Raw genomic sequence first — 23,533 nt, forward strand, 5'->3', positions numbered from 1 at the left:
CCCACTGCTGGGAAACCGAAACCTTGCAGAGAGCTTAAAAAGCCGCGGCTTCCTAAACTCCTCCATTTTAACTCAGAGTTCGCGGAAGGACATTCTGTGCGCACAGCCCGGTTCTGGTGTCGGTTCTGCTCCCACAGCCCGGTTCTGCTCATGGCTTTCAACCAGTCTCCGTTCTACAACCCGGTGAGTTTTATTCTCATCGCTTCTCGTTTCCGCTATGAAAGCAAAGCTCGTCGTTTCCTGCAGCCGCTCCGACAAGCAGCTTCATGAAACCCGAAGCAGGTTCATCCCACATGTTTCACATGTTCCCCTGATGTTTCACATGTTCCTCTGATGTTTGCGTGACATTTCCACGATGCTCCGCTTCCCTCCAGCTGTTTCCTGATTCTGACCTCTGGCTGATTCCTGTGAAACAAAGTTTCTATTGATGCTCGCGGAGCTTTTACTAAAAGAAATAACAAAGAAAACCTTCAAAAAAAACAGAAAAAAAAAAAAAAGATTTTAAAAAAGTCGACACGAGGACAGAGGACCAGATCATCTGAATAGTTATTTAAAAATTATAACATTAGAGGAAAAAATATCAAGTTTGTGTCACATCCTGGTATTTTAAGGAGTAAAACGGAAGTAGCAATAAATAATGTGACGTCAGTTAGAAAAAGGTCTTTACCTTCATCAGGTGGAACAAAAGGACAAAGCTGCTTTATAAGCAGGAGGGCTCACTCCAACATAAACTCTGGGACTGTTTAACGTGTTTTTGTTCCTCCAGTCAATGTAAAGTTAGCATCTCTATGCTAGTGGACTCTGGGCCAGAGGTCAGAGGTCGGGGCTCTCTGGATCCTCCCGTCAGCTCTGGATCAAAGTGATGACGAACCAACTAACCAACTTTTTTAAGCTGCAGTTTGTAACTTTTATAGAAAATAGTTTGTTATTTTTACACATTTACTGAAAATGTTGTGAAAGTTTGTTTTGTGTCAGATAATCTGAAAAGATCAAACTCCTCCATCTCCTCCCTGAGCCGCTAATGTCTGAGGAGAAGCAGCAAAGGCAACCAATCACAGCCAGGGGGCGGGGCTTAGCTCTGCCAATCACCCCCATGTACCCGCTGCTAAATCTGCTAACAGTGGAGAAACAACTCACAGTTACAGGACAGCCATTTATCTGCTGCCATCGGTGGCTGTGCTAACCAACCATAGCATTCTGGAGCTAGGCTACGCTAGCTCCAGAAAAGGGGAATGAGCAGCGCCACATGATGGGTGATTGACAGCGTTGAGACTCGTTTGATTAAACTGTCACAACATGGAAACAGTTTTAATAAATATGGAAAAAAGATAAATTTTTAAATAAAAGTTACATCCTGCAGATTTAAATACGGAAACAAACACAAACCTTTTGTTTGTTTCTGCTCATTTACAGTTTAATAATTTATTAAATGTTGATTTTATGACCAAAAGAAATCAAGTTAGAAAACAGATGATGTGGTTTTCAAAGCAAATACATTTTTATAAAGTATAAATCGTGTCATACTTTCATAATGAAACTTGACGGAGTCAGAAAGAGATTTCTGCACTTTGAGATCTGAACAGACAGGAAGTGATGACGATCACAGGAAGTGATGACGATCACAGGAAGTGGAGAGGCAGGCGTCGAAACAGGAGGGAGGAGATTAAACCGAAAGAAAAGATGCAGAAAAACTCCTGAAAATACGAGATGAATAAACCAGTTTGGGTCGGAACCGGGCCTGGAGCCATTTGGCCTCTGATGCGTTCGGCACATTAATGACTTTCACTCATTTAAAGGAACTAAAAACGCTGCTGGCGGTTCTCCTTCCAGCAAACTTTCTGCAGGATCGTTTCTGTAAAATTCAACATGAAAGGCTTTTTATTTTTTACAGTTCAGTTTCTCTGCAGTCGTCAAGAAAGAATCAATTTCCTGAAATCTGCAAACGAGCCTCAGTTTCACCAGGAATACACGCTGGAGTTCTGCTTCATCAGATTCCAATCCTGTCCGGAGAAAAAACCAGAATATAGAACAACATTCTGGACAAAATGATCACATACATCCTGTAAAGTTATCAGAGCCAAAACATCGGATCAGATTCGATTCACCTGCTGGGTGAAAACTCTGGATAATCCCTGAAATGTACAAAATGAGAGTCAAAACAACACTTTGCAGCAGGGTGTGAATACTTTCTGGGTTTGAATGTTTTAGAGTAACAGCTGCTGGAGGAAGGATCTGCGTTGACGCCGCTTTATGCGCCGCGGACGTCAGAAAACAGTAAAACTTTCTCTTTACTGAGATGTTTTTAAAAATGTTTCCACTACGGAAGTCCATTTCTGCCATAAAAGAAAAACTACAAGCCCAGCCGGAAGTCAACAGGTTTTAAAGTTATAATTATGAGATAAAAAGTTACAACTTTAAAACCGACTCTGACTCATTTTTGTAACTAAAGTTTTGTGTAATTAAATGTGCTGAATGCTGATTAAATTCATTTTCAAAGTCGTTAAACAAACATGGAGCCACAAACCGCAGCCTGAAAAACCACAGGAAGTGAATGAGATGCAGCTCACTTTGTTTTGTAGCTTCAAACTGAAAAAATCAATTTAATTCAGTTTATTTCTATTCCATCCGTTCACAGCACGTCGTCTCAAGGTCATTTCCCCAAAAAATGACTTTAATCTGATCATCCATCCCAGTTATCAATCAATACATAAAACTGAGTTAATTATTCAAATTAGTTTCCAGGAAGGAATCAGCCAATCAGAACGCAGAGAGGAAGTAAAGCAGTGGAGAGCAGTAGGAGAAGAAAGTGAGTAAAAGTAGAGAGGCTTAGCGTTAAGGGCCTGTAGCACCATGACTACAGAGATGACTCCAGATAACCCCAAGCAGACAGAACTGAGGTTAATAAATGAAACAAACGGCGTTGAACTTCCTGCCAGGTCTGATGAAGGAGTCGGTGCTGAGCAGCTGCAGTTCCCACAGTGACCTTTAACCTTTGTTCTGTCCACTGTGAGCTAAATGTCCTCCTCTGCTCCAGCCGATCCCGTTCACCGGGTCCATCCACGGGGGCCTGCAGGACGGGAAGTCCATCATCATCAGCGGACGCGTCAGTCCAGGCGTGGACAGGTCCGTCCACCGTCCGTCTCTCTGTCCGTCCACCGTCTGTCCGTCCACCGTCTATCCATCCGTCCACCGTCCGTCTGTCCACCGTCGGTCCGTCCACCATCCGTCTGTCCGTCCACCGTCCGTCTGTCTGTCTGTCCGTCCACCATCTGTCCGTCCGTCCACCGTCTGTCTGTCCACCGTCCGTCTGTCCGTCCGTCCACCATCTGTCCGTCCGTCCACCGTCTGTCTGTCTGTCCACCGTCTGTCTGTCTGTCCACCGTCTGTCTGTCCGTCCATCCACCATCTGTCCGTCCGTCCACCGTCTGTCTGTCTGTCTGTCCACCGTCTGTCTGTCTGTCCACCGTCTGTCTGTCTGTCCACTGTCTGTCCGTCCGTCCACCGTCTGTCTGTCTGTCTGTCCACCGTCTGTCCGTCCGTCCACCATCTGTCCGTCCGTCCACCGTCTGTCTGTCTGTCCACCGTCTGTCTGTCTGTCCACCGTCTGTCTGTCCGTCCATCCACCATCTGTCCGTCCGTCCACCGTCTGTCTGTCTGTCCACCGTCTGTCTGTCTGTCCACCGTCTGTCTGTCTGTCCACTGTCTGTCCGTCCGTCCACCGTCTGTCTCTCTGTCCGTCCACCGTCTGTCCGTCCACCGTCTATCCATCCGTCCACCGTCTGTCTGTCCACCGTCCGTCTGTCCGTCCGTCCACCATCTGTCCGTCCGTCCACCGTCTGTCTGTCTGTCTGTCCACCGTCTGTCCGTCCGTCCACCATCTGTCCGTCCGTCCACCGTCTGTCTGTCTGTCCACCGTCTGTCTGTCTGTCCACCATCTGTCCGTCCGTCCACCGTCTGTCGGTCTGTCCACCGTCTGTCTGTCTGTCCACCGTCTGTCTGTCTGTCCACTGTCTGTCCGTCCGTCCACCGTCTGTCTGTCTGTCTGTCCACCGTCCGTCCGTCCGTCCACCGTCTGTCTGTCCACCGTCTGTCTGTCTGTCCACCGTCTGTCTGTCCACCATCTGTCCGTCCGTCCACCGTCTGTCTGTCTGTCCACCGTCTGTCTGTCTGTCCACTGTCTGTCCGTCCGTCCACCGTCTGTCTGTCTGTCCACCGTCTGTCTGTCCGTCCACCGTCTGTCTGTCTGTCTGTCCACCGTCTGTCTGTCTGTCCACCGTCTGTCTGTCCACCGTCCGTCCGTCTGTCCACCGTCTGTCCACCGTCTTTAGCGTCACTTTGCTCACACCTGATCAAACTATCAGCCACAGGTTCATGTGTAGCTAAGCTCCGCCCCCTGACAGGTTTTTAAACATTCACTGGGGGGCGTGGCCAATGAGCGGAGGGGGTTTGGTTAACCCCCCCCCCCCCCTCTGCTGGTTGGCCACGCCCCCCCCGAGGGTTCGGGTCGCCAAATTAGCGAGTTTGTTGTTACATTTGCGACTTTTCAGGCCCTCTAATTACTTTTCCTTAAAAAAGCGAATAGGGAAAATTTAGACTTTTTTCCGTTATTATAAACTTTCATGTTGACGAGCAGAAGCACCAGTGATGTCAGCGCGCCAGGGCGGCCATCTTGTCCAACACGAAACTGACAACAGTTTTTTAAAATTAAAATTGGCCAACATAACGTCTTCAGAGCCCAGTAGGAATGGAGCTGGTTTTACTGGTCTGAACTGGTTTTACTGGCTTTAATGGTCTGAACTGGTTTTACTGGTCTGAACTGGTTTTACTGGTCTGAACTGGTGTGAACTGGTCTTAGTGGTTTTACTGGTCTGAACTGGTTTTACTGGTCTGAACTGGTTTTACTGGTCTGAACTGGTTTTACTGGTCTGAACTGGTCTGAACTGGTTTTACTGGTCTGAACTGGTCTGAACTGGTTTTACTGGTCTGAACTGGTTTTACTGGTTTTACTGGTCTGAACTGGTTTTACTGGTCTGAACTGGTGTGAACTGGTTTTACTGGTCTGAACTGGTTTTACTGGTCTGAACTGGTCTGAACCGGTCTGAACTGGTTTTACTGGTCTGAACTGGTTTTACTGGTTTTACTGGTCTGAACTGGTTTTACTGGTCTGAACTGGTGTGAACTGGTTTTACTGGTCTGAACTGGTTTTACTGGTCTGAACTGGTTTTACTGGTCTGAACTGGTCTGAACCGGTCTGAACTGGTTTTACTGGTGTGAACTGGTCTGTGTTCCCAGGTTCAGCGTGAACCTCCAGTGCGGCTCCAGGAGCGGCGCCGACATCGCCCTCCACTTCAACCCGCGCTACGACGGCCATCCCTACGTCGTCGCCAACAGCTTCCAGTACGGCAGCTGGGGCTCCGAGGAGAGGAAACAGCACCACCCGCTGGCCGCCGGCTGCAACTTCACCCTGCAGATCACCGTCACCCGGGACTTCTACCAGGTCCGGGAGAACGGGCCAGAACCCGGCTAGAACCAGGCCAGATCACAGCCAGAACCTGACCAGAACACCAACTGAACCTGACCAGAACACCAACTGAACCTGACCAGAACCTGACCAGAACCCGACCAGAACACGGCCAGAACACCACCAGAACCAGACAAGAACACCACCAGAACCAGACCAGAACCTGACCAGAACCCGACCAGAACACGGCCAGAACACGGCCAGAACACCAACAGAACCTGACCAGAACACCACCAGAACCCGGCCAGAACACGGCTAGAACCAGGCCAGATCACCAACTGAACCTGACCAGAACCCGACCAAAACACCAACAGAACAGGCCAGAACCCGGCCAGAACACGGCTAGAACACGGCTAGAACCAGGCCAGATCACCAACTGAACCTGACCAGAACCCGACCAAAACACCAACAGAACCTGACCAGAACACCACCAGAACCAGACCAGAACCTGACCAGAACCCGACCAAAACACCACCAGAACAGGCCAGAACCCGGCCAGAACACGGCTAGAACACGGCTAGAACCAGGCCAGATCACCAACTGAACCTGACCAGAACCCGACCAAAACACCAACAGAACCTGACCAGAACACCACCAGAACCCGGCCAGAACACGGCTAGAACCTGACCAGAACCCGACCAGAACCACCTCCAACTCGCTCAGTCAGCAGCTGCGTTTCCATTACAAACATCTGCAAAGTTTTGTCTCTGATCTCTTAATGTCTACAAAACATATTTTCACAATTATGTTAAATTTTAACCAATTAAAAATCAATCAAGGCAATTAGATGAGATAATTCATCATCTATCAGCCAATCAGAGGAGACGCTGCAGCAACGAGTCCATTTCTACTAGAAAACTGAAAACTGCCTTTGGAAAAACACTTTGTTGAAAAATATGTTTTCAAATATTTAGTGTTTCCAGTAAGTAATAAATCTATACTGGTAATTTGCATAATTCTGTGGCCAATGGAAACGCAGCCACTGAGTGAATATTTCTAAACTTTGAGACTCAGAACCGTCTGGTGAAAAGCTGCAGTGTTTCACCGCATCATCATTTTTAGTCAAACTACAACCTGTAGAAACTTAAACACATCTTGTATTTAATGACGTTTATCTGTGTGAGGCCAACACAAATATCAGTATAATGTATAATAATTATCCAGCTTTTTAGTCAAAAGGGCCATAAAACACTTAACTGACTCTGACTCAGTTTCTCAGAGTGATGCAGAACCTTTAAAGCTGCTCAGATCTCAGGACCACCAACGTTTTCCTGCAGGTAGACAAACCAGTTAGCAAGAAACGTGTTGAGAAAGAAAAATGTAAATGAACTGCAAGAATCTGATAAGAATGAGGCGTGAAGCAACCAGGGAGCTAACAGGAAGCTAGCAGGGAGCTAACAGGAAGCAACCAGGGAGCTAACAGGAAGCAACCAGGGAGCTAACAGAAAGCAACCAGGGAGCTAACAGGAAGCAACCAGGGAGCTAACAGGAAGCAACCAGGGAGCTAACAGGAAGCTAGCAGGGAGCTAACAGGAAGCAACCAGGGAGCTAACAGGAAGCTAGCAGGGAGCTAACAGGAAGCTAGCAGGGAGCTAACAGGAAGCAACCAGGGAGCTAACAGGAAGCTAGCAGGGAGCTAACAGGAAGCAACCAGGGAGCTAACAGGGAGCTAACAGGAAGCTAACAGGGAGCTAACAGGAAGCAACCAGGGAGCTAACAGGAAGCAACCAGGGAGCTAACAGAAAGCAACCAGGGAGCTAACACAAAGCAACCAGGGAGCTAACACAAAGCAACCAGGGAGCTAACACAAAGCAACCAGGGAGCTAACAGGAAGCTAGCAGGGAGTTAACAGCGAGCTAACAGGAAGCAACCAGGGAGCTAACAGGAAGCTAGCAGGAAGCAACCAGGGATCTAACAGGAAGCTAGCAGGGAGCTAACACAAAGCAACCAGGGAGCTAACACAAAGCAACCAGGGAGCTAACAGGAAGCTAGCAGGGAGTTAACAGCGAGCTAACAGGAAGCAACCAGGGAGCTAACAGGAAGCTAGCAGGAAGCAACCAGGGATCTAACAGGAAGCTAGCAGGGAGCTAACAGGAAGCAACTAGGAAGCTAACAGGAAGCTAAGAGGATGCTAACGGGAAGCCATTATCTTCTAGTGCTGCAGGTTAGCTGGAGTAGCTAGCAGTACCAGATGTTCTGAAATCGGACCTGAGGGAGAACCGGGCTGAAACCCGACCAGAACTGAACATCAGCTGAAGCGTTCAGACTGAACTGAAAAACTTAGTTCAAGAAGTGGAGAACTGGAAAATCTGGATCTTTCAAGAAGATAATGATGATATGCGAATGTTTGGAGGTGGAAACTGGATCCTGTGAGGACGAGACCCCACCTGAAAAATCCTCAAACTTGAACTGTGTGAAAACCGTTAAAGGGATCAAAATGATAAGAGGGTCGGTTAAAGTTCAGCCTGCAGTGAGTCATTTAGGTTCTGGCATTCAGTATCACTGAGCTGCTGAGGTCCAAACATCTGGTTTCACTCCCTGCATTCAGAGTGAAGCGTTGCTCACAGGTTCTCAGGAACTTCATTATAATCATGTTTCCTTCACTGTAGGAGGAATAAAGAAAAGTAAAGTATGGATTAAAATAATTAAAGTCATTTTATTTAGAGGGAAGCTGCTTACTTTTTCTGTTTTCTCCAAACTGGAGGTAATCGAAGGGAAAGCGCTGATGTCAGTACTTCCAGTTTGAAGGATTGCTAGTAATGAGAGTGAACTGCCGTTTCCCTGCAGGTGAGCGTGAACGGCAGCCACTTCATGGACTACAGGCATCGCATGCCGTTCCAGCAGGTTGACACCATCACAGTCGGTGGAAGAGTGGAAATTTCCTCCATTTCCTTCTCCACTCCAGTGGTGAGTAAAACACATGTGGCGTTCAAGGAGCGTGGGAGTTTGAGGTGATGATGAAGCCGTCCTGTAGAGAAATCTCCCTGTGACTGAAGCAAACCGTTGGCTGTGCAGCCGTTTCCGCAGCAGGTTTTCCCGCCCCAGTCCGCCTTCCCGTCCTACCCCGGCTTCGCCCCCCAGCCAGGATTCCCAGCTCAGCCTGGATTTCCTCCTGCAGCGCCTGTGAGTTCAGATAAAACATGAACCTCCTCAATGTCAGAGATTTGCGTTTGGTCACTGGTAGTTTCTTCTCCATTTCTCCGCAGGTTGTTCCGTACAAGAACTTCATCAGCGGCGGACTCCAGCCCGGCAGGACCATCACCATCCAGGGCGTCATCCAGCCCAGCGCCACCAGGTGAAACCAAACCTTCATCATGTCACGTCTACCGCTGGAGACCGCTAGCTGAAAAGCTACATGCGCTAACTATGTGCTAAAGCGCAATACCAACACAGGATTTAGCGGATCCTAATGCTAATGGTAAAGCGCTATGCTAACATGGTATTCAGGAAAAGTTAAAGCACAATACTAACACGATATTTAGCTAAAGCTAATGCTAAAGTGCTATACCAACACAATATTTAGCAGATGCTAATGCCAAAAGCACTGTACCAACAAGGTACTTAGCAAAAGCTAATAGTAAACGCCATATCATCACCACAATATGTAGCTGAAGCTAAAGCTTACACACAACACCAACATGGTATTTATTGAAAGCTAATGCAAAAGGGCAACCCTGACACGCTAAGTAGCAGAAGTTAATGCTGAACTGTTAGACCAGCACAATATTTCACAAAAGCCAATTCTGAAATGTGATACCAACATGCTAAGTAGCACAAGCTAACGCTAAAGCGCTATACGAACACAATCTGGAAAACTTAATTTACGGGAAGCTACGTTTCCTAAACGCTTTCGAAGATGCTAAAGGACTAAATGAAAAGTTAGCTCCATTATTAGTGGATTAGCAGAAGTTTCCACCTCTGTTACCGTCTAACATCAAACACTGAAACAACCGGAGTTTAACGAGGATTGATCAGCTTGTAGAGAACACAGAGAGAGTAACACCCAGTAAAACCCATAAATATCAACCAGGAGTCTCTGAGTCCTGCTGCTGTTCCTCCAAACGATCCTCCGGTGGCGACATGTGGCTCATCAGTCCATCTCAGGAAAACCCGTTTCTATCACAGTCGGACTTTCAGGATTTAAAAATGTTGACCAATTCAGGGGAAAACATTGACCAGATAGGAAAAGAGCCGCCATCCGGTGTTGCCTGAAACCGGAGCAGAAGTATTTTGCAGAACATCCGGGTGGTGCGGCAGGAAGTTCAGCAGGTCACCGTCAGTCATGAGACGACGACTCGGCCTGAAGTCAGCAGAACCGATGATCCGATTAACCTGAACAGAAACAGAGACCAGTTCTGCTAAGGTCACGGCTTCCTGCGTCCGGACAACTTCCTGTTTCACTCCAGGACTCACTCTGGTTTGATCGGGTCATGAAGTCGGTTCATGTTCGGACTCAGAACCTCGTGACCCAGTAACTGAGGCAGCTACCAGTGAAAGGACCAGTTCTGGTTCTGGTTCTGCTGGTCCAGACCAGCAGATGGTACCTCTACTCAGTCGGATGGCAGCTTCACCATCCACAAACCAACTTCGCTGACAACCTTCGCCATATGATCAATATGATCAACATGGCCGCTCATGGTACCGTCGGCCATGTTGGTTCCCACCAACAGTTCTGTTTGTCCTCAGCTTCTCAGAGTTCAACAGTTCAAAGGTCACCGAATCACCCATCTTTCCATTGATCCATCAGTTCGTCCATCCCTCCCTCCATCCGTTGGTATCCTCAGTGCACAAAGTAGCGTTATCGTAGCTCCTTCCCTCATGAGGTGCAGTAAATAAGTCCGAAGTTCAACATTCAATTACTCAGATTTTCCACTAAAGTTTCGAACTTCTGTTTTCCTCTCAGGTTCCACATGAACCTCACCCACCAGTCTGGCATCGCTCTGCACTACAATCCACGATTCAACGAGAACGTTGTGGTCCGAAACACCAAGCAGTGGGACAAGTGGGGATCTGAGGAGCGCGGCGGCGGCATGCCCTTCCATCGAGGACAGCCTTTCACGGTACGACGGCTCTGGAAGCGTCTTCAAACCTTTGTGAGCCCATTCTGAACAGTGCATGTCTACTGGGACCAATGGTGTCAGGCGTTACTTTCTCTGAACAGTGCATGTCTACTGGGACCAATGGTGTCAGGCGTTACTTTCTCTGAACAGTGCATGTCTACTGGGACCAATGGTGTCAGGCGTTACTTTCTCTGAACAGTGCATGTCTACTGGGACCAATGGTGTCAGGCGTTACTTTCTCTGTGACGTTACAATCTTACTGCTTTTTTCCCCCATATCTGTGGATCAACTGACCATCTGGGAATTACATTGTAATGCTTTAAGAGTGATGATCATCAGCTGAACTACTACAAATTAGGTCCTGCTGCCAGTTTCAATCATGTTCCTTAACAGGCGACCAACTTAAAAACATGAATTTGTCCAATAAGGTCTCATCTTTGATTATTCCTGTTGAAGTTAAATGTGGAAAGAAACGTTTTTTTTCCCAGGCCAGAAACAAATTGAAGTGAGAATGCCTTTCCTTCAGACAGCAGAGTGACAGCCGCTGGCATGACCTCTGTGACCTTTGCCTCTTGCAGCTGACCGTCATCTGCGAGAACAACTCGTTCCGCCTGGTGGTGAACGGGATGCAGGCCCACAACTACAAGCACCGCTTCACTCCGCTGCAGAGCATCAACGGCCTGGAGATCGGAGGAGACGTCCAGCTGACCTCCGTCATCGTCTAGGTTCTGATCTAGAGGAGCCAACGGCCATTAAACGCTGGAACCTGCTGCCGTTAAAGCAGCATGATGTGGAATTCACTGCCATCTAGTGGTCAAGATGTAGATGGCAGCCAACTCACACCAATAAAACGTGTCATGGTTCACTGTGTCGGTGTTTTTTTTGTACTGAATGAAGATGCAGTGGATTTTGTCATTCTGGCGCCTTAAAGAAAAGATGGCTGCCTCTCCGATCCCCCTTTATTATGTTACCTTTTATTTTATTTTAACCCGTAAAGCAGCGGTGGATGTTTGCTGCAGTAATCGGGACTTCCATGGTTCTGCCAGCAGGGGGCATAAAAACACCTCGTTTGTCGCCACCTCATGTATTGAGATGATTTTCTGGATAAATAGCAGCTTTTCTGTTCCTTCAGGTCACTAATGAGCTTTTCTCCAGAAAGTTTAATAACTGAACATTTTATCGCGTAAAACTAAATCCTTAAGAAACACAGTGATCAATAAACATCCTGGACGGGAAGAACAAACTTCTCATTTAGTGGTTAAGCCAACTTTGAAAGCATTAGCACATAGCATTAACACACTAGCATTAGCACACTAGCATTGGAACACTAGCATTAGCACACTGGCATTATCACACTAGCATTAGCACACTAGCATTGGAACACTAGCATTAGCACACTGGCATTATCACACTAGCATTAGCACACTAGCATTGGAACACTAGCATTAGCACACTGGCATTATCACACTAGCATTAGCACACTAGCATTGGAACACTAGCATTAGCACACTGGCATTATCACACTAGCATTAACACACTAGCATTGGAACACTAGCATTAGCACACTAGCATTAGCACACTAGCATTAGCACACTAGCATTGGAACACTAGCATTAGCACACTAGCATTAGCACACTAGCTAGCTTTTCCTGGATAAATTCTAAATTGTTAAATTAACTGGTTGATGATGAGTTCAATGTCTGTAAAAGTGTCGGAGTGAGACCTCCTGTGTTTTCTGCAGCTTGGTCATGAAAGCGAAGCGGTTCTGATCCGAGGCGGGAAGGAAACAGAGGAACACAAACAGCTTCTGGACCCGTTCAGAACCGGTTCTGACTTTATTCACCAGGAAATGTTTCTGACATTCTAGATTCTCATGATTAACAACAAGATGAACAATCGGGTTAGTGTTGATCTCCTTCCAGAACCAGAACCTCCTGGCTGAACCGGGTCGGTCGGGTCCCTCTGACCAACAGAACCTCAGCGTGAATCCTCCAGGCCGGTTCTGGTTCTGGTGAAATGAACTGTTCACAGTGATAAAAGCCCATCTGCTAAAGAAACGGTTCTGATCCGGTCGCTCCGGACCAGAACCAGGAACCGGGTCGCTCCGGACCAGAACCAGGAACCAGGAACCGGGTCGCTCCGGATCAGAACCGACAGCTGAACTCTCTGATAATCTTCACCCTAGATGGTTTGGTCCAAAGTCTGTAAAACGTTGCCATGGTAACCTGGAGGGTCAGTAGCGGCTGTTCTTATCCCCCCCTCCTTCATCCTCCTCTTCCTCGCCTCCTCGGCCGAACTGCCTCCTGCTGAGCCTCTCCGGGTCGTTGGACGCCATGTCGCTGAAATCCCTGAAGATGTCCTGGAACGTCTCGTCGTCACCTGGGAGACACACCAGGGACGCTGCTTAACGAGCTGATGAGCTAACGAGGCACTGAGTGAGGCAATAACTTAACGAGGTAAGGCGAGTGAGTTAACGAGGCACTGAGTGAAACAACTTAACGAGGTAAGGCGAGTGAGTTAACGAGGCACTGAGTGAGGCAATGACTTAACGAGGTAAGGCGAGTGAGTTAACGAGGCACTGAGTGAAACAACTTAACGAGGTAAGGCGAGTGAGTTAACGAGGCACTGAGTGAGGCAATGACTTAACGAGGTAAGGAAAGTGAGTTAACGAGGCACTGAGTGAAACAACTTAACGAGGTAAGGCGAGTGAGTTAACGAGGCACTGAGTGAAACAACTTAACGAGGTAAGGCGAGTGAGTTAACGAGGCACTGAGTGAGGCAATAACTTAACGAGGTAAGGAAAGTGAGTTAACGAGGCACTGAGTGAAACAGGTAATGAATGAAATTGATGAGGCGATGATGTAATAACACAATTGGTTAACAGTATCAATTAAGAAGGAAATGGGTTAACGAGCGACTGACCTGCGGTGCTGAAGACTCCCTCTGAATCCCTCATCTCCTCGTTCATCCGGGCCATTCGCAGCCTGAAACACACCCAGCTCAGACCCGTCAGAACCGACCCCAGTTTAAGTGTGTGTATCCCTTTAAGAGCTCAGCAATCAGGCGTTGTGTGATTGGTTGTGAGGTTCACGGTTTAATCTGATTTAATCACCATCAGATTTGCATGTTTACGTGTGGAGATTTCGCGCATGCGGGCAAAAAGACTCACACGCCACCCAGAGCCGCGGAGTCGTTCCTTTAACTCCAGGAAAATGAAATAAAAGCTCCGCAGAAAAGGGAAAAAACCAGAGTGCAACTGAAAGCCGCTTCTTCAGCCAAGCTACACTCAGACTCGTTACCATGGCAACTGACAACGACGCCACGTTAGGTTTCAGGTTTCAACACCGAAAAACATTAAAATATTTCCAAGATCAGAACATTCAGTCCGGTAGAATGGTTTAATGTTTACTTTATGATTATTAATAACAGCAGCAGCTGCCCTACGATGGATCAGCAGGCCGGTGATGTGCTGCCCCCTGCTGGACAGAACAGAAATGACCAGCAGCTTCCCCTTCATTCATTCACTCATTCATTCATTCATCCCTGCATGTCTGGCAGCAGCCAGCATTACAGAGCAGAACCGACCCACCGGGTCACCAACCAGAACACACCGAGATCCAGAATCTGAAAATAAGACGTGATGAAGATGAAAGCGAGACTCACAGAGTGACGATGTCAGCATTGGCGGTTTCCATGGCGATAGCCAGCGGGTCCTGCCCCCTCTCGTCCGCAGCGTACTGATTGGCTCCTCTCTTCAGCAGCAGACACACCTGGCTGTGTGGACCAATCAGAGCGAGGCGTGTTGGCCATGAAGTGTGTGTATCAGTGTGTGTGTCAGTGTGTGTATCAGTGTGTGTATATCAGTGTGTATCAGTGTGTGTGTCAGTGTGTGTGTCAGTGTGTATCAGTGTGTGTGTATCAGTGTGTGTGTCAGTGTGTGTGTCAGTGTGTGTATCAGTGTGTATCAGTGTGTGTGTATCAGTGTGTGTGTCAGTGTGTGTGTCAGTGTGTGTGTGTCAGTGTGTATCAGTGTGTGTGTATCAGTGTGTGTGTCAGTGTGTATCAGTGTGTGTATATCAGTGTGTGTGTGTCAGTGTGTATCAGTGTGTGTGTATATCAGTGTGTGTGTGTGTCAGTGTGTATATCAGTGTGTGTATATCAGTGTGTATCAGTGTGCGTGTGTATCAGTGTGCGTGTGTCAGTGTGTGTGTCAGAGTGTGTGTCAGTATGTGTCAGTGTGTATCAGTGTGTGGGTATATCAGTGTGTGTGTCAGAGTGTGTATATCAGTGTGTGTCAGTGTATATCAGTGTGTGTATATCAGTGTGTGTGTGTCAGTGTGTATCAGTGTGTGTGTGTGTCAGTGTGTATCAGTGTGTGTGTCAGAGTGTGTATCAGTGTGTGTGTCAGTGTGTGTATCAGAGTGTGTGTCAGTGTGTGTATATCAGTGTGTGTATATCAGTGTGTGTATATCAGTGTGTGTATATCAGTGTATATCAGTGTGTGTATATCAGTGTGTGTATATCAGTGTGTGTGTGTCAGTGTGTATCAGTGTGTGTGTCAGAGTGTGTATCAGTGTGTGTGTCAGTGTGTGTATCAGTGTGTGTCAGTGTATATCAGTGTGTGTATATCAGTGTGTATCAGTGTGTGTATATCAGTGTGTGTATATCAGTGTGTATCAGTGTGTGTATATCAGTGTGTGTATATCAGTGTGTGTGTGTCAGTGTATATCAGTGTGTGTATATCAGTGTATATCAGTGTGTGTATATCAGTGTGTGTATATCAGTGTGTGTGTGTCAGTGTGTATCAGTGTGTGTGTCAGAGTGTGTATCAGTGTGTGTGTCAGTGTGTGTATCAGTGTGTGTGTCAGTGTGTGTATCAGTGTGTATGTATCAGTGTGTGTGTCAGTGTGTGTGTGTCAGTGTGTATCAGTGTGTGTGTCAGAGTGTGTATCAGTGTGTGTGTCAGAGTGTGTATCAGTGTGTGTATCAGTGTGTGTATCAGTGTGTGTGTCAGTGTGTGTATATCAGTGTGTATCAGTGTGTGTATCAGTGTGTGTATCAGTGTGTGTGTCAGTGTGTGTGTCAGTGTGTGTGTCAGTGTGTGTATCAGTGTGTGTGTATCAGTGTGTGTGTCAGTGTGTGTGTCAGTGTGTGTGTCAGTGTGTGTATCAGTGTGTGTGTCAGTGTGTGTATCAGTGTGTGTGTATCAGTGTTCATGTGTAACTATCCAACAGGGGACATGCGTGTCATTTTACACTGACCAACAGGGGACTCACCGTTGAAGAGGGGACATTTTGTAGGTCCCCTCTTGGAAATGACCCTGTTTTAGGGTCAGGGGTTGCAGTTAGGACTAAGGTGTGAATTGACTTTTGGTTAGGGTTAGGAAAAGGGTTAGGTATGTGATGGTTAGGGTTAGGAAAAGGGTTAGGGTTAGGCTGTAGAAATGAATGGAAGTCAATGGAATGTCCCCTGTTGGATAGTAGCGTACGACTGCGTGTGTGTGTCAGTGTGTATCAGTGTGTGTGTATCAGTGTGTGTGTCAGTGTGTATCAGTGTGTGTATATCAGTGTGTGTGTGTCAGTGTGTATCAGTGTGTGTATCAGTGTGTGTGTATATCAGTGTGTGTGTGTGTGTCAGTGTGTATATCAGTGTGTGTATATCAGTGTGTGTATATCAGTGTGTGTGTGTCAGTGTGTATCAGTGTGCGTGTGTATCAGTGTGCGTGTGTCAGTGTGTGTGTCAGAGTGTGTGTCAGAGTGTGTGTCAGAGTGTGTGTCAGTATGTGTCAGTGTGTATCAGTGTGTGGGTATATCAGTGTGTGTGTCAGAGTGTGTATATCAGTGTGTGTCAGTGTATATCAGTGTGTGTATATCAGTGTGTATCAGTGTGTGTATATCAGTGTGTGTATATCAGTGTGTGTGTGTCAGAGTGTGTATCAGTGTGTGTGTCAGTGTGTGTATCAGATATCAGAGTGTGTGTCAGTGTGTGTATATCAGTGTGTGTATATCAGTGTGTATCAGTGTGTGTATATCAGTGTGTGTATATCAGTGTGTGTGTGTCAGTGTATATCAGTGTGTGTATATCAGTGTATATCAGTGTGTGTATATCAGTGTGTGTATATCAGTGTGTGTGTGTCAGTGTGTATCAGTGTGTGTGTGTGTCAGTGTGTATCAGTGTGTGTGTCAGAGTGTGTATCAGTGTGTGTGTCAGTGTGTGTATCAGTGTGTGTGTCAGTGTGTGTATCAGTGTGTGTCAGTGTGTGTGTCAGTGTGTGTGTCAGTGTATATCAGTGTGTGTCAGTGTGTGTGTCAGTGCAGTTACCCCGTGTGTCCAGCGGTGGCAGCAGCGTGCAGGGCGCCGCGCCCCCTCAGGTCTCTGCGGTTGACATTGGCTCCGTTCTGCAGCAGGAACTCGCAGGCCAGCAGTGACCCCTGCAGGCGGCAGACAGAATCGCAGCGTCACAGTCGGAAAGTTCGGATCGGATGGACAGAAAAACGTCGGAACGTCGCTCACTCCGACCGCCGCTCCGATCAGTGCCGTCCGCCCCTCCTCCTCGGCGACGCCGCCGTTGACCTGCGCCCCTTCTGCCAGAGCCGTCGCCATGGAAACGAGGTCTCCAGCCACGGAGGCCTGGTAGAGTCGGAGCCCCGCCCCTTTTTGAGGCGACGCAGCAGAATCACAGGGAAACATTAGCGATGTTTTCACTTCCGTTATCTCAGGTTAAATATCGTCCAAAACCGGAAAACAAACGTTTTATTATTTTCAAACAAAGACAGAAATATATTGAATTATACATTTATTTGACAACTGCACTACGGCTGAGATAAACGTTTAGTTTTGCTAAAGGATTTAAACTCTGGCAGCCCAGCAAGACGCCACTCAGAGCACAAAGCATAGTTAGACTGGATAGATCCGTCCTCACTGACCAGCTGAGTCCGAGGTTTTTTGTCTGACATGTTGTCGACTAAAGCAGGAAAGTCTCTAAGTGGTAACCGTGGTAACCGTGACCCGGTAGGCCAGGCCGTCGGTCCACTGAGGCTTCATGTAGATATCTGCCGATCACCAAAACTCAGGGAATAGATAAATCGGAGCATCTCCACAGATGTTAATATCGGATCGGTTTCTCTCTAGTAACCGTGGGAACCAAACGTCTCCGGATGGGACGGATACTTCAGGGTCAGTGGGACGTACCGGCTCCGCCTGCAGGGCGGCGCTGGACGAACCTCTTCTCCACGTATTTGTCCCGGATCCACGCCTCCCGCTCCGACCTGCGGCACAGAGCAGCGGCTCGGATCAGAACCGGCAGAAACGGCACCGACCCTGCAGCAGAACCGGCTCACCTGGGGCTGTCGGGTCGGGGCTTGACCCGGCCTTCCTCAGAACACCTGGCCTCGTAGATGGCGTTCACCACGTCGTTCCCCAGAACGCACAGCAGCTGCAAAACAGGAAGTTTCTCTGTGTGGGCGGCTTACGGCTCCAGCGAAAACGGTTTCACCGTAACAACGTCGCTCTGCGCCGTCAGGACGGCCGAGTTCAGCACCCAGACAATTCTCTGGGGATTTTCTCTGAGGATTGTCGCCGTTGGCAGCTTTCCGTACCTTCAGCTGCTCCGCCTCCCAGGAGTCCAGGGTCAGGGACCGCACCTTGGACAGGTGGACGCCCAGGCTCCTGGGACACAGAGACACAGACACTCAGAGCCGCCAAAAGAACCCGGCTCCGTCAGAACCCAGCGCTCCGGCTCACCTGTGGATCCCGGAGCACTCGATGCACACGGTGGCTCCCAGGTTGACGGCGGCCCAGCGCGGCTCCGGCTCTCCGCAGTCGCAGCACCGCTGGTTCCCGGGGCCCCCGAGGGCCACGCTCAGCACCGCCGGCCTCTTGGGGGGCGTGGCCGGCAGGGGGGCGGGGTCTCCGGCGCCAGGTAGGGAGAGGCGGGCGTCGCCACGCTCCCGGTACGCCAGGTCGATGCTGCCCTGCAGCGCGGTGAGCCACGCCTGCTGCAGCGGCTCCGAGTCGGCCTGCAGGGCGCAGCACCTGGCGCACACACACACACACACACACACACACCGTGAGCGGCGCCCGCAGCACCGCGCTGCGGCAGCAGGCGCAGGCGCAGGCGGCCTCTTACTTCTGGACGGACAGCAGCTCGAAGCAGAAGCGGCGGTCCAGATGCTCGGCCGGCTTCACGGCGCACAGCCGGAGGTCCTCAAACAGGACGGCAGCATCATCCTGAGGGGACACATGTGACATCATCAGTGACATCACAAACAACAGTCGCCATGACTCTGAAACATTCTTCCTGTTTCCATGGTAACATCCAGTTAGTCCAGTTTAAAAGGGATTCATTCAGAAACATTCATTCATTACATTCAGAAACAAAGAAGTTTAAAGTGTTTTACATCATTAAAACTCAAACATTTAATTCTGTCAAATGTCATCAATTCACAGAACAAATACACCTCAAATATGTTGATCAATAATCCATATATTATAAATCAAAGCCAACTCTAACCAGGTGGGTTTCTAGCCTTGATTTAAAGGGACAGTACTCCATGTTTTCCAACCACTCAGAGACATTTTATAGCATAATCTACTATGTTACCTTCAGTTCTTATAAAAAATCTGTATACATCAAATATAACCTAAAATAAATTTACTTCCTGATTTAATGCCTTGAAAGTGGGCCACTGTCTCTTTAAGAAGCTCCTGCTCTTTCTGAAGCTCCGCCTCCAGGAAGTCGTCCCAACATGGCTCCTCCATTAACCCTTTAATGTTTTTACCAGCTGCTGGCTGAGTGAGGGAGGAGCTGCGCCTCGAAGGCGGGGCTACGTCCACCCAGGTGTTTTGCACAGCTGAATGGTTGCCATGGAGATTAATGGCTGACTCTGTAAAGCTCTAAATGTGTCTGTGAAGGTTCCTCAGGTTTCTGCTCTGACTCTGGACGTAGAACCGCCTCCGGTTCCGAATGAAACTCCAGAACCCAGATCCCATCAGAACCCAAACCTGGATGTGTCAGAGAACAGACTCACCACGGAGCCGCCGCTCGCTGCCTTAACGCGCCGTCTTCCTGGAACAGCAGCGGGTCACATGACCCACAGAGAGCCGCCGGATTGGCTGAACGGTTTCACAGAATCTCCTGATTTAGCTGAACATTTATGATTGGAGGATCTAAACTCTGGATTTGAAACAAGCGGATTCTGGATTTCTGGAGGTGAGTGAATCAGCAGCAGCAGTTTACGGATCAGAACATTTTCCAGGAATCATGAGGGGATCAGATTTTCAGTTTGATCAGCTTCATTCGGTCAAAGTTTCTGAATCATAAATAATGTAAAGGAAATGAAACTGAGGACGACTTTAGAAAGGAACCAGCAGAAGATCTGCTGCAGGTGAGCGATTCCTGGGAGGATCTTACCTTGTGGGACTTCCTGTAGATCAGCTGATTGTCTGTGATGGAGAACCAGCACCTGAAGCAGAGAAACATCCAGACGGCCTCAGCAACTGCTGCACAAATTTACCTTCAGACTAAATGTTTAGTTAGTTTAGCTTGAAAACTAAAAGCTAAATAAAGACTTTACAGAAATACATATTTATGCCTAATGCATTCAGGCTTTGACAGCAAATATTTAGCTAAATATTTAGAGTTTTAAACTAAATAACATGATGAAAATATGACGGTGGAAGATGAAGCCCCGTGTTTCCTCTTATGAAATGACTGGTGTTAATTTTGACTTTCCAAACGGCGCCCCCCGTCTCCGCACCTCTTCCAGGTCTTGGATTTCCTCCTGGAGCGTTTGAACAGGTAACCCTGGATGATGTCGCCGCTGTCGGGACCCGAGCTGACCATCGGCTCGCCCGAAGCGTCCTGAGGAAACATCGGCAGCGTCACTTCCTGCTGACCTTCACATCTTAAAAGTACACGAGCAAAAACACGGAGGAGCTGTGGGAACGCAGCGCCGGATGCAGAGATCTCGTTTTGTGGTGCTAAAATATGTTTTCCTCATTAAACCGCAGATGGAAAACACAAAAACATTTAAAAAAAAAAAAGAAAATATGAATTATTCGGGTTTCCATGTATTTGGCCAATTAGAGTGATGTCATCAGATGTTGATGCTACACATGGCTGTTACAAACAGGAAGTAGCAGTTGCTAACAGGACAAAGCGAATGCTAACAGGAAGTAGTGGATGCTAACTAGCACGGAGCGGAGAGAGCCGTCCCTTCGCAGCTGGAGGTTTCTGAGTTTGGTGCCTCTGGTAAGGCGCAGACCCACCAGTGGATGGGAACGTTCGCTGCGTCAGGAAAATGAGGAAGTTATTTTGAATATTGCCTTTCCATGAACCTTTTCTGAAGCAAATTAAAAAAAGAAGTTGATGGAAACACGACACCTGAAGAAAACGATGAGGAAAGAAAGTTTAACATTTTGTTACTCGCCACTCTGAGGCAGCAGAAGGAAGAAATACCGCCATCTGCTGGTGGGAGTCATTTCGGTTCAGTTTTCCTGCCTCAGTTTAATCATCAGGATTCAGTGAGATGTTGGGATCTGCAGCTGTGTCTGATGCCGGACCGGACCGGACCGGACCCAGACGGGAGGCGGCTCCTTACCCGCTGCTGGACCAGCAGGTGTCGGTTCTCCAGCTCCTTCCTCTTGGCGGAGCAGGCGGCAGAAAGCTGAGACAGCTGAGGAACAAACAGCAGGTCAGATCATCCAACAGGGGTCACCAGAGAGGTCAGAGGTCATTACCTGAGCTCCCATGGTCTTCATGCTGGGCTCCAGGTCTCTGAGCAGGTCGAAGCCTTGGTGGAAGAAGGTGAACTGGGCGTGGACGAAGGAGAACACCTGAGAAACCGGATCGTTAACGCAGCTCACAAAAACAACGAAACGAATCGTTTTTTATCCAAAACGTTGCAGAAACGACTCACAGAGTTCAAGACGTCGATGTTCTGTTGGGTTCTAAAGGTGTTGAGCTGGAAGAGAATCAGAACCAGAGTTTAGAGAACCTAATGTCGGCCCGGTTGCCCGCTCCAGTCCGGGTCGCACCTGCAAGCAGTAATCCAGGGCGAAGTGTTGGTAGCACTTCCGGGTGGCGAGCAGCAGGTGGCTCGCCCGCTCCGCGTCGGCCGCCTTGTGGCGCGACACCTGGGCGTTCTTCGCCGCCGCCGTCTCCAGATCCTCTCCGATCCGAACGAACTCCTTCCTGGTGTCGGCTAGCTGCGGCCGGAACCTGGGAGGAACAAACAGCAGGACCGGATCAGGATCCGATGATGACTGAATCAGGATCAGCTTGGAACCGGATCAGGACTGGGTGGTCATAAGATCTGGGCTGGATCAAGACTGGAACAGGATCCTGGTGGATGAGGAGCGACTCACTGTGAGCAGAGGCTTGAGAGCTGCTGGATGATGGCTCTCTGCATCTGGTCCAGCAGCATCTGAGGAGCAGAGGTCAGAGGTCAGTCAGTCAGTTCCAGCTGCCAGAGAAGAAGACAACAGGAGGACTCACGGTGTGGAAGCTCAGCATCTCCTGCAGACCCTGCTGGAACTGGCTCAGGCAGCTCTGTGTAGCAGGAAACAGGAAGTCACACACAGGAAACAGGAAGTCACACACAGGAAACAGGAAACCATCCCAACTAATCAGACGAGCGGCGATGGCGCAGCAACGTCTCACCATGATCACCGACTCCTTCTTCTGATACAACAGGAGCTCAGCCAGGCCGCTCAGGAACAGCTGATTGGCTGCGTTGTACGCCTGACCAGCCGCCACCATCTTCCCGCACAGCTTCATCACCTGATTGGTCAGAGACAGCGAGCAGAGAGACTGTCCATCCAGCAGCAGGTGAAGGTTTAATGTTGGAAAAGTTCAGGTCAGGTGATCAGAATGAGGAAAAACCAGAGCTTACCTTATCCAGATGAGTCTCCAGCAGGGAAACATCTGCCTCAAACTGATCCAGAGTCAGCCTGAAGAAGTAAAACACACCATCACCATGGTAACCTGGAATCACTTTCCAGGAGGTTTCTTCAGCTTATAGTCGGTATGATCATTAACAGCTGAATTAATCTTATTTATTCATAACCTCTGAATAAAAACGGAATTTACCTGAACTCGGGTGAGTCCTTGATGCATTCCTCAAAGTCTAAAAGGGATTCCATGACGTCACGCAGGACCCCTGGTAACGTCACCGAGTTTTAATGAAGTTCGTTCAACATCCTAACCGTTAGTTAGCAGTTAGCCTGTTAGCTCCGTTGCAGAATCCGCTAACTTCCGGTGATTCGTGTCTTTAAAATGACACCCTGTGGACACAAACCTGCACGAAGCCTTCGAGAGAGCCCGGTCCGATCCGCATACCGGCTCGGTTCGGATAAAACTGAATATATGTGGTGTTCCTGTTGTTTTATTCCCCTGACAGCTGTGTCCGTTTTACTGTCAGATAATAACCCGGTTTAGTTGGCGTCGGTTCAACAGGAGAGACGCCCAGTGGCGGGGAGTGGAACTGCAGTCACCGAGCGTCAATAACACGGAGAAAATAAACATTTAACATGTTTAAATGTTACTGAAGTTCATAATGTAATTCAGAAATGCTTCTAGATATTTGATTTACCTTGTAAATAACATATAGATCTATATAATTTCAAAAATATTTTCATAATCTTGACTGATTCATTGAAATTTTAATTTGGGAAAAAGAAAATCACTAAGTATTTAATCATTATAGAAGCCTTAAAAGTCTTTGAATTTATAATTTTACATCTAATTTTCCTTCCACATTTTATTTTATTCAAATTTTCAAAATGCAGTAACACAACTAAGAACCTAAACTCGTTCAATAAAAAACAAATTTCTTTTTTCATTTTCAAAGCTCCAGAATATATGAAAACAAATATCTATATATATACATTTATAAGCTCTGCTTTATAAACGTCTGCTTTTTTCCTGAACACATCATCTGAGTCAATCACA

General features: G+C 48.0%; 2 protein-coding genes across 4 annotated transcripts; one reads left to right on the top strand and one right to left on the bottom strand.

The window, feature by feature from the left end:
- Nucleotides 1-29: 29 nt before the first annotated feature.
- LOC103460061 (galectin-9-like) lies at nt 30-11,444 on the top strand. The gene is made up of 8 exons (XM_081614632.1): nt 30-183; nt 3,035-3,123; nt 5,293-5,497; nt 8,309-8,428; nt 8,537-8,644; nt 8,728-8,816; nt 10,425-10,581; nt 11,160-11,444. Exons 1-8 carry the CDS (start codon nt 151-153, stop codon nt 11,304-11,306), a joined length of 948 nt encoding a protein of 315 aa, XP_081470758.1. The 5' UTR covers nt 30-150; the 3' UTR covers nt 11,307-11,444.
- Nucleotides 11,445-12,386: 942 nt separating this feature from the next.
- On the bottom strand, nt 12,387-23,344 carry LOC103460059 (arf-GAP with coiled-coil, ANK repeat and PH domain-containing protein 2). Of its 3 annotated transcripts, XM_081614628.1 has the most exons (22): nt 22,881-23,333; nt 22,673-22,742; nt 22,476-22,533; nt 22,244-22,363; nt 22,079-22,132; nt 21,949-22,007; nt 21,619-21,802; nt 21,501-21,545; nt 21,322-21,417; nt 21,183-21,257; nt 20,340-20,443; nt 19,994-20,045; nt 18,710-18,810; nt 18,325-18,615; nt 18,180-18,249; nt 17,922-18,016; nt 17,773-17,849; nt 17,095-17,234; nt 16,903-17,012; nt 14,245-14,355; nt 13,504-13,565; nt 12,387-12,960 (listed from the first exon to the last, which is right to left on the bottom strand). In XM_081614628.1, the coding sequence occupies exons 2-22, from the start codon at nt 22,723-22,725 to the stop codon at nt 12,815-12,817; spliced, it is 2,103 nt and encodes a 700-aa protein (XP_081470754.1). In that variant the 5' UTR covers nt 22,726-22,742; nt 22,881-23,333; the 3' UTR covers nt 12,387-12,814. The 3 variants fall into 3 exon arrangements, with proteins under 3 accessions (XP_081470754.1, XP_081470753.1, XP_081470755.1); XM_081614627.1 differs by having other exon boundaries at nt 22,673-23,332; XM_081614629.1 differs by lacking the exon at nt 13,504-13,565 and having other exon boundaries at nt 12,820-12,960; nt 22,673-23,344.
- Nucleotides 23,345-23,533: the final 189 nt, after the last annotated feature.

The sequence above is a fragment of the Poecilia reticulata genome, chromosome 13 (assembly GCF_904066995.2).
Source record: "Poecilia reticulata chromosome 13, P_reticulata-male-v2, whole genome shotgun sequence".
NCBI classification, from domain to species: Eukaryota; Metazoa; Chordata; class Actinopteri; order Cyprinodontiformes; family Poeciliidae; genus Poecilia; species Poecilia reticulata.

What these genes read in the sequence shown, in the direction of transcription:
- LOC103460061 (XM_081614632.1), top strand. Translation starts at nt 151, where the DNA reads ATGGCTTTCAACCAGTCTCCGTTCTACAACCCG. An exon ending in GATTTCCTCCTGCAGCGCCT is followed by an intron (nt 8,645 to 8,727) that starts GTGAGTTCAGAT and finishes ATTTCTCCGCAG; the next exon opens with GTTGTTCCGTACAAGAACTT. An exon ending in ATCGAGGACAGCCTTTCACG is followed by an intron (nt 10,582 to 11,159) that starts GTACGACGGCTC and finishes TGCCTCTTGCAG; the next exon opens with CTGACCGTCATCTGCGAGAA.
- LOC103460059 (XM_081614628.1), bottom strand. Translation starts at nt 22,725, where the DNA reads ATGGAATCCCTTTTAGACTTTGAGGAATGCATCAAGGACTCACCCGAG. An exon ending in TGGAGACTCATCTGGATAAG is followed by an intron (nt 22,364 to 22,475) that starts GTAAGCTCTGGT and finishes CTGACCAATCAG; the next exon opens with GTGATGAAGCTGTGCGGGAA. An exon ending in ACATCGACGTCTTGAACTCT is followed by an intron (nt 21,418 to 21,500) that starts GTGAGTCGTTTC and finishes CCGGTTTCTCAG; the next exon opens with GTGTTCTCCTTCGTCCACGC.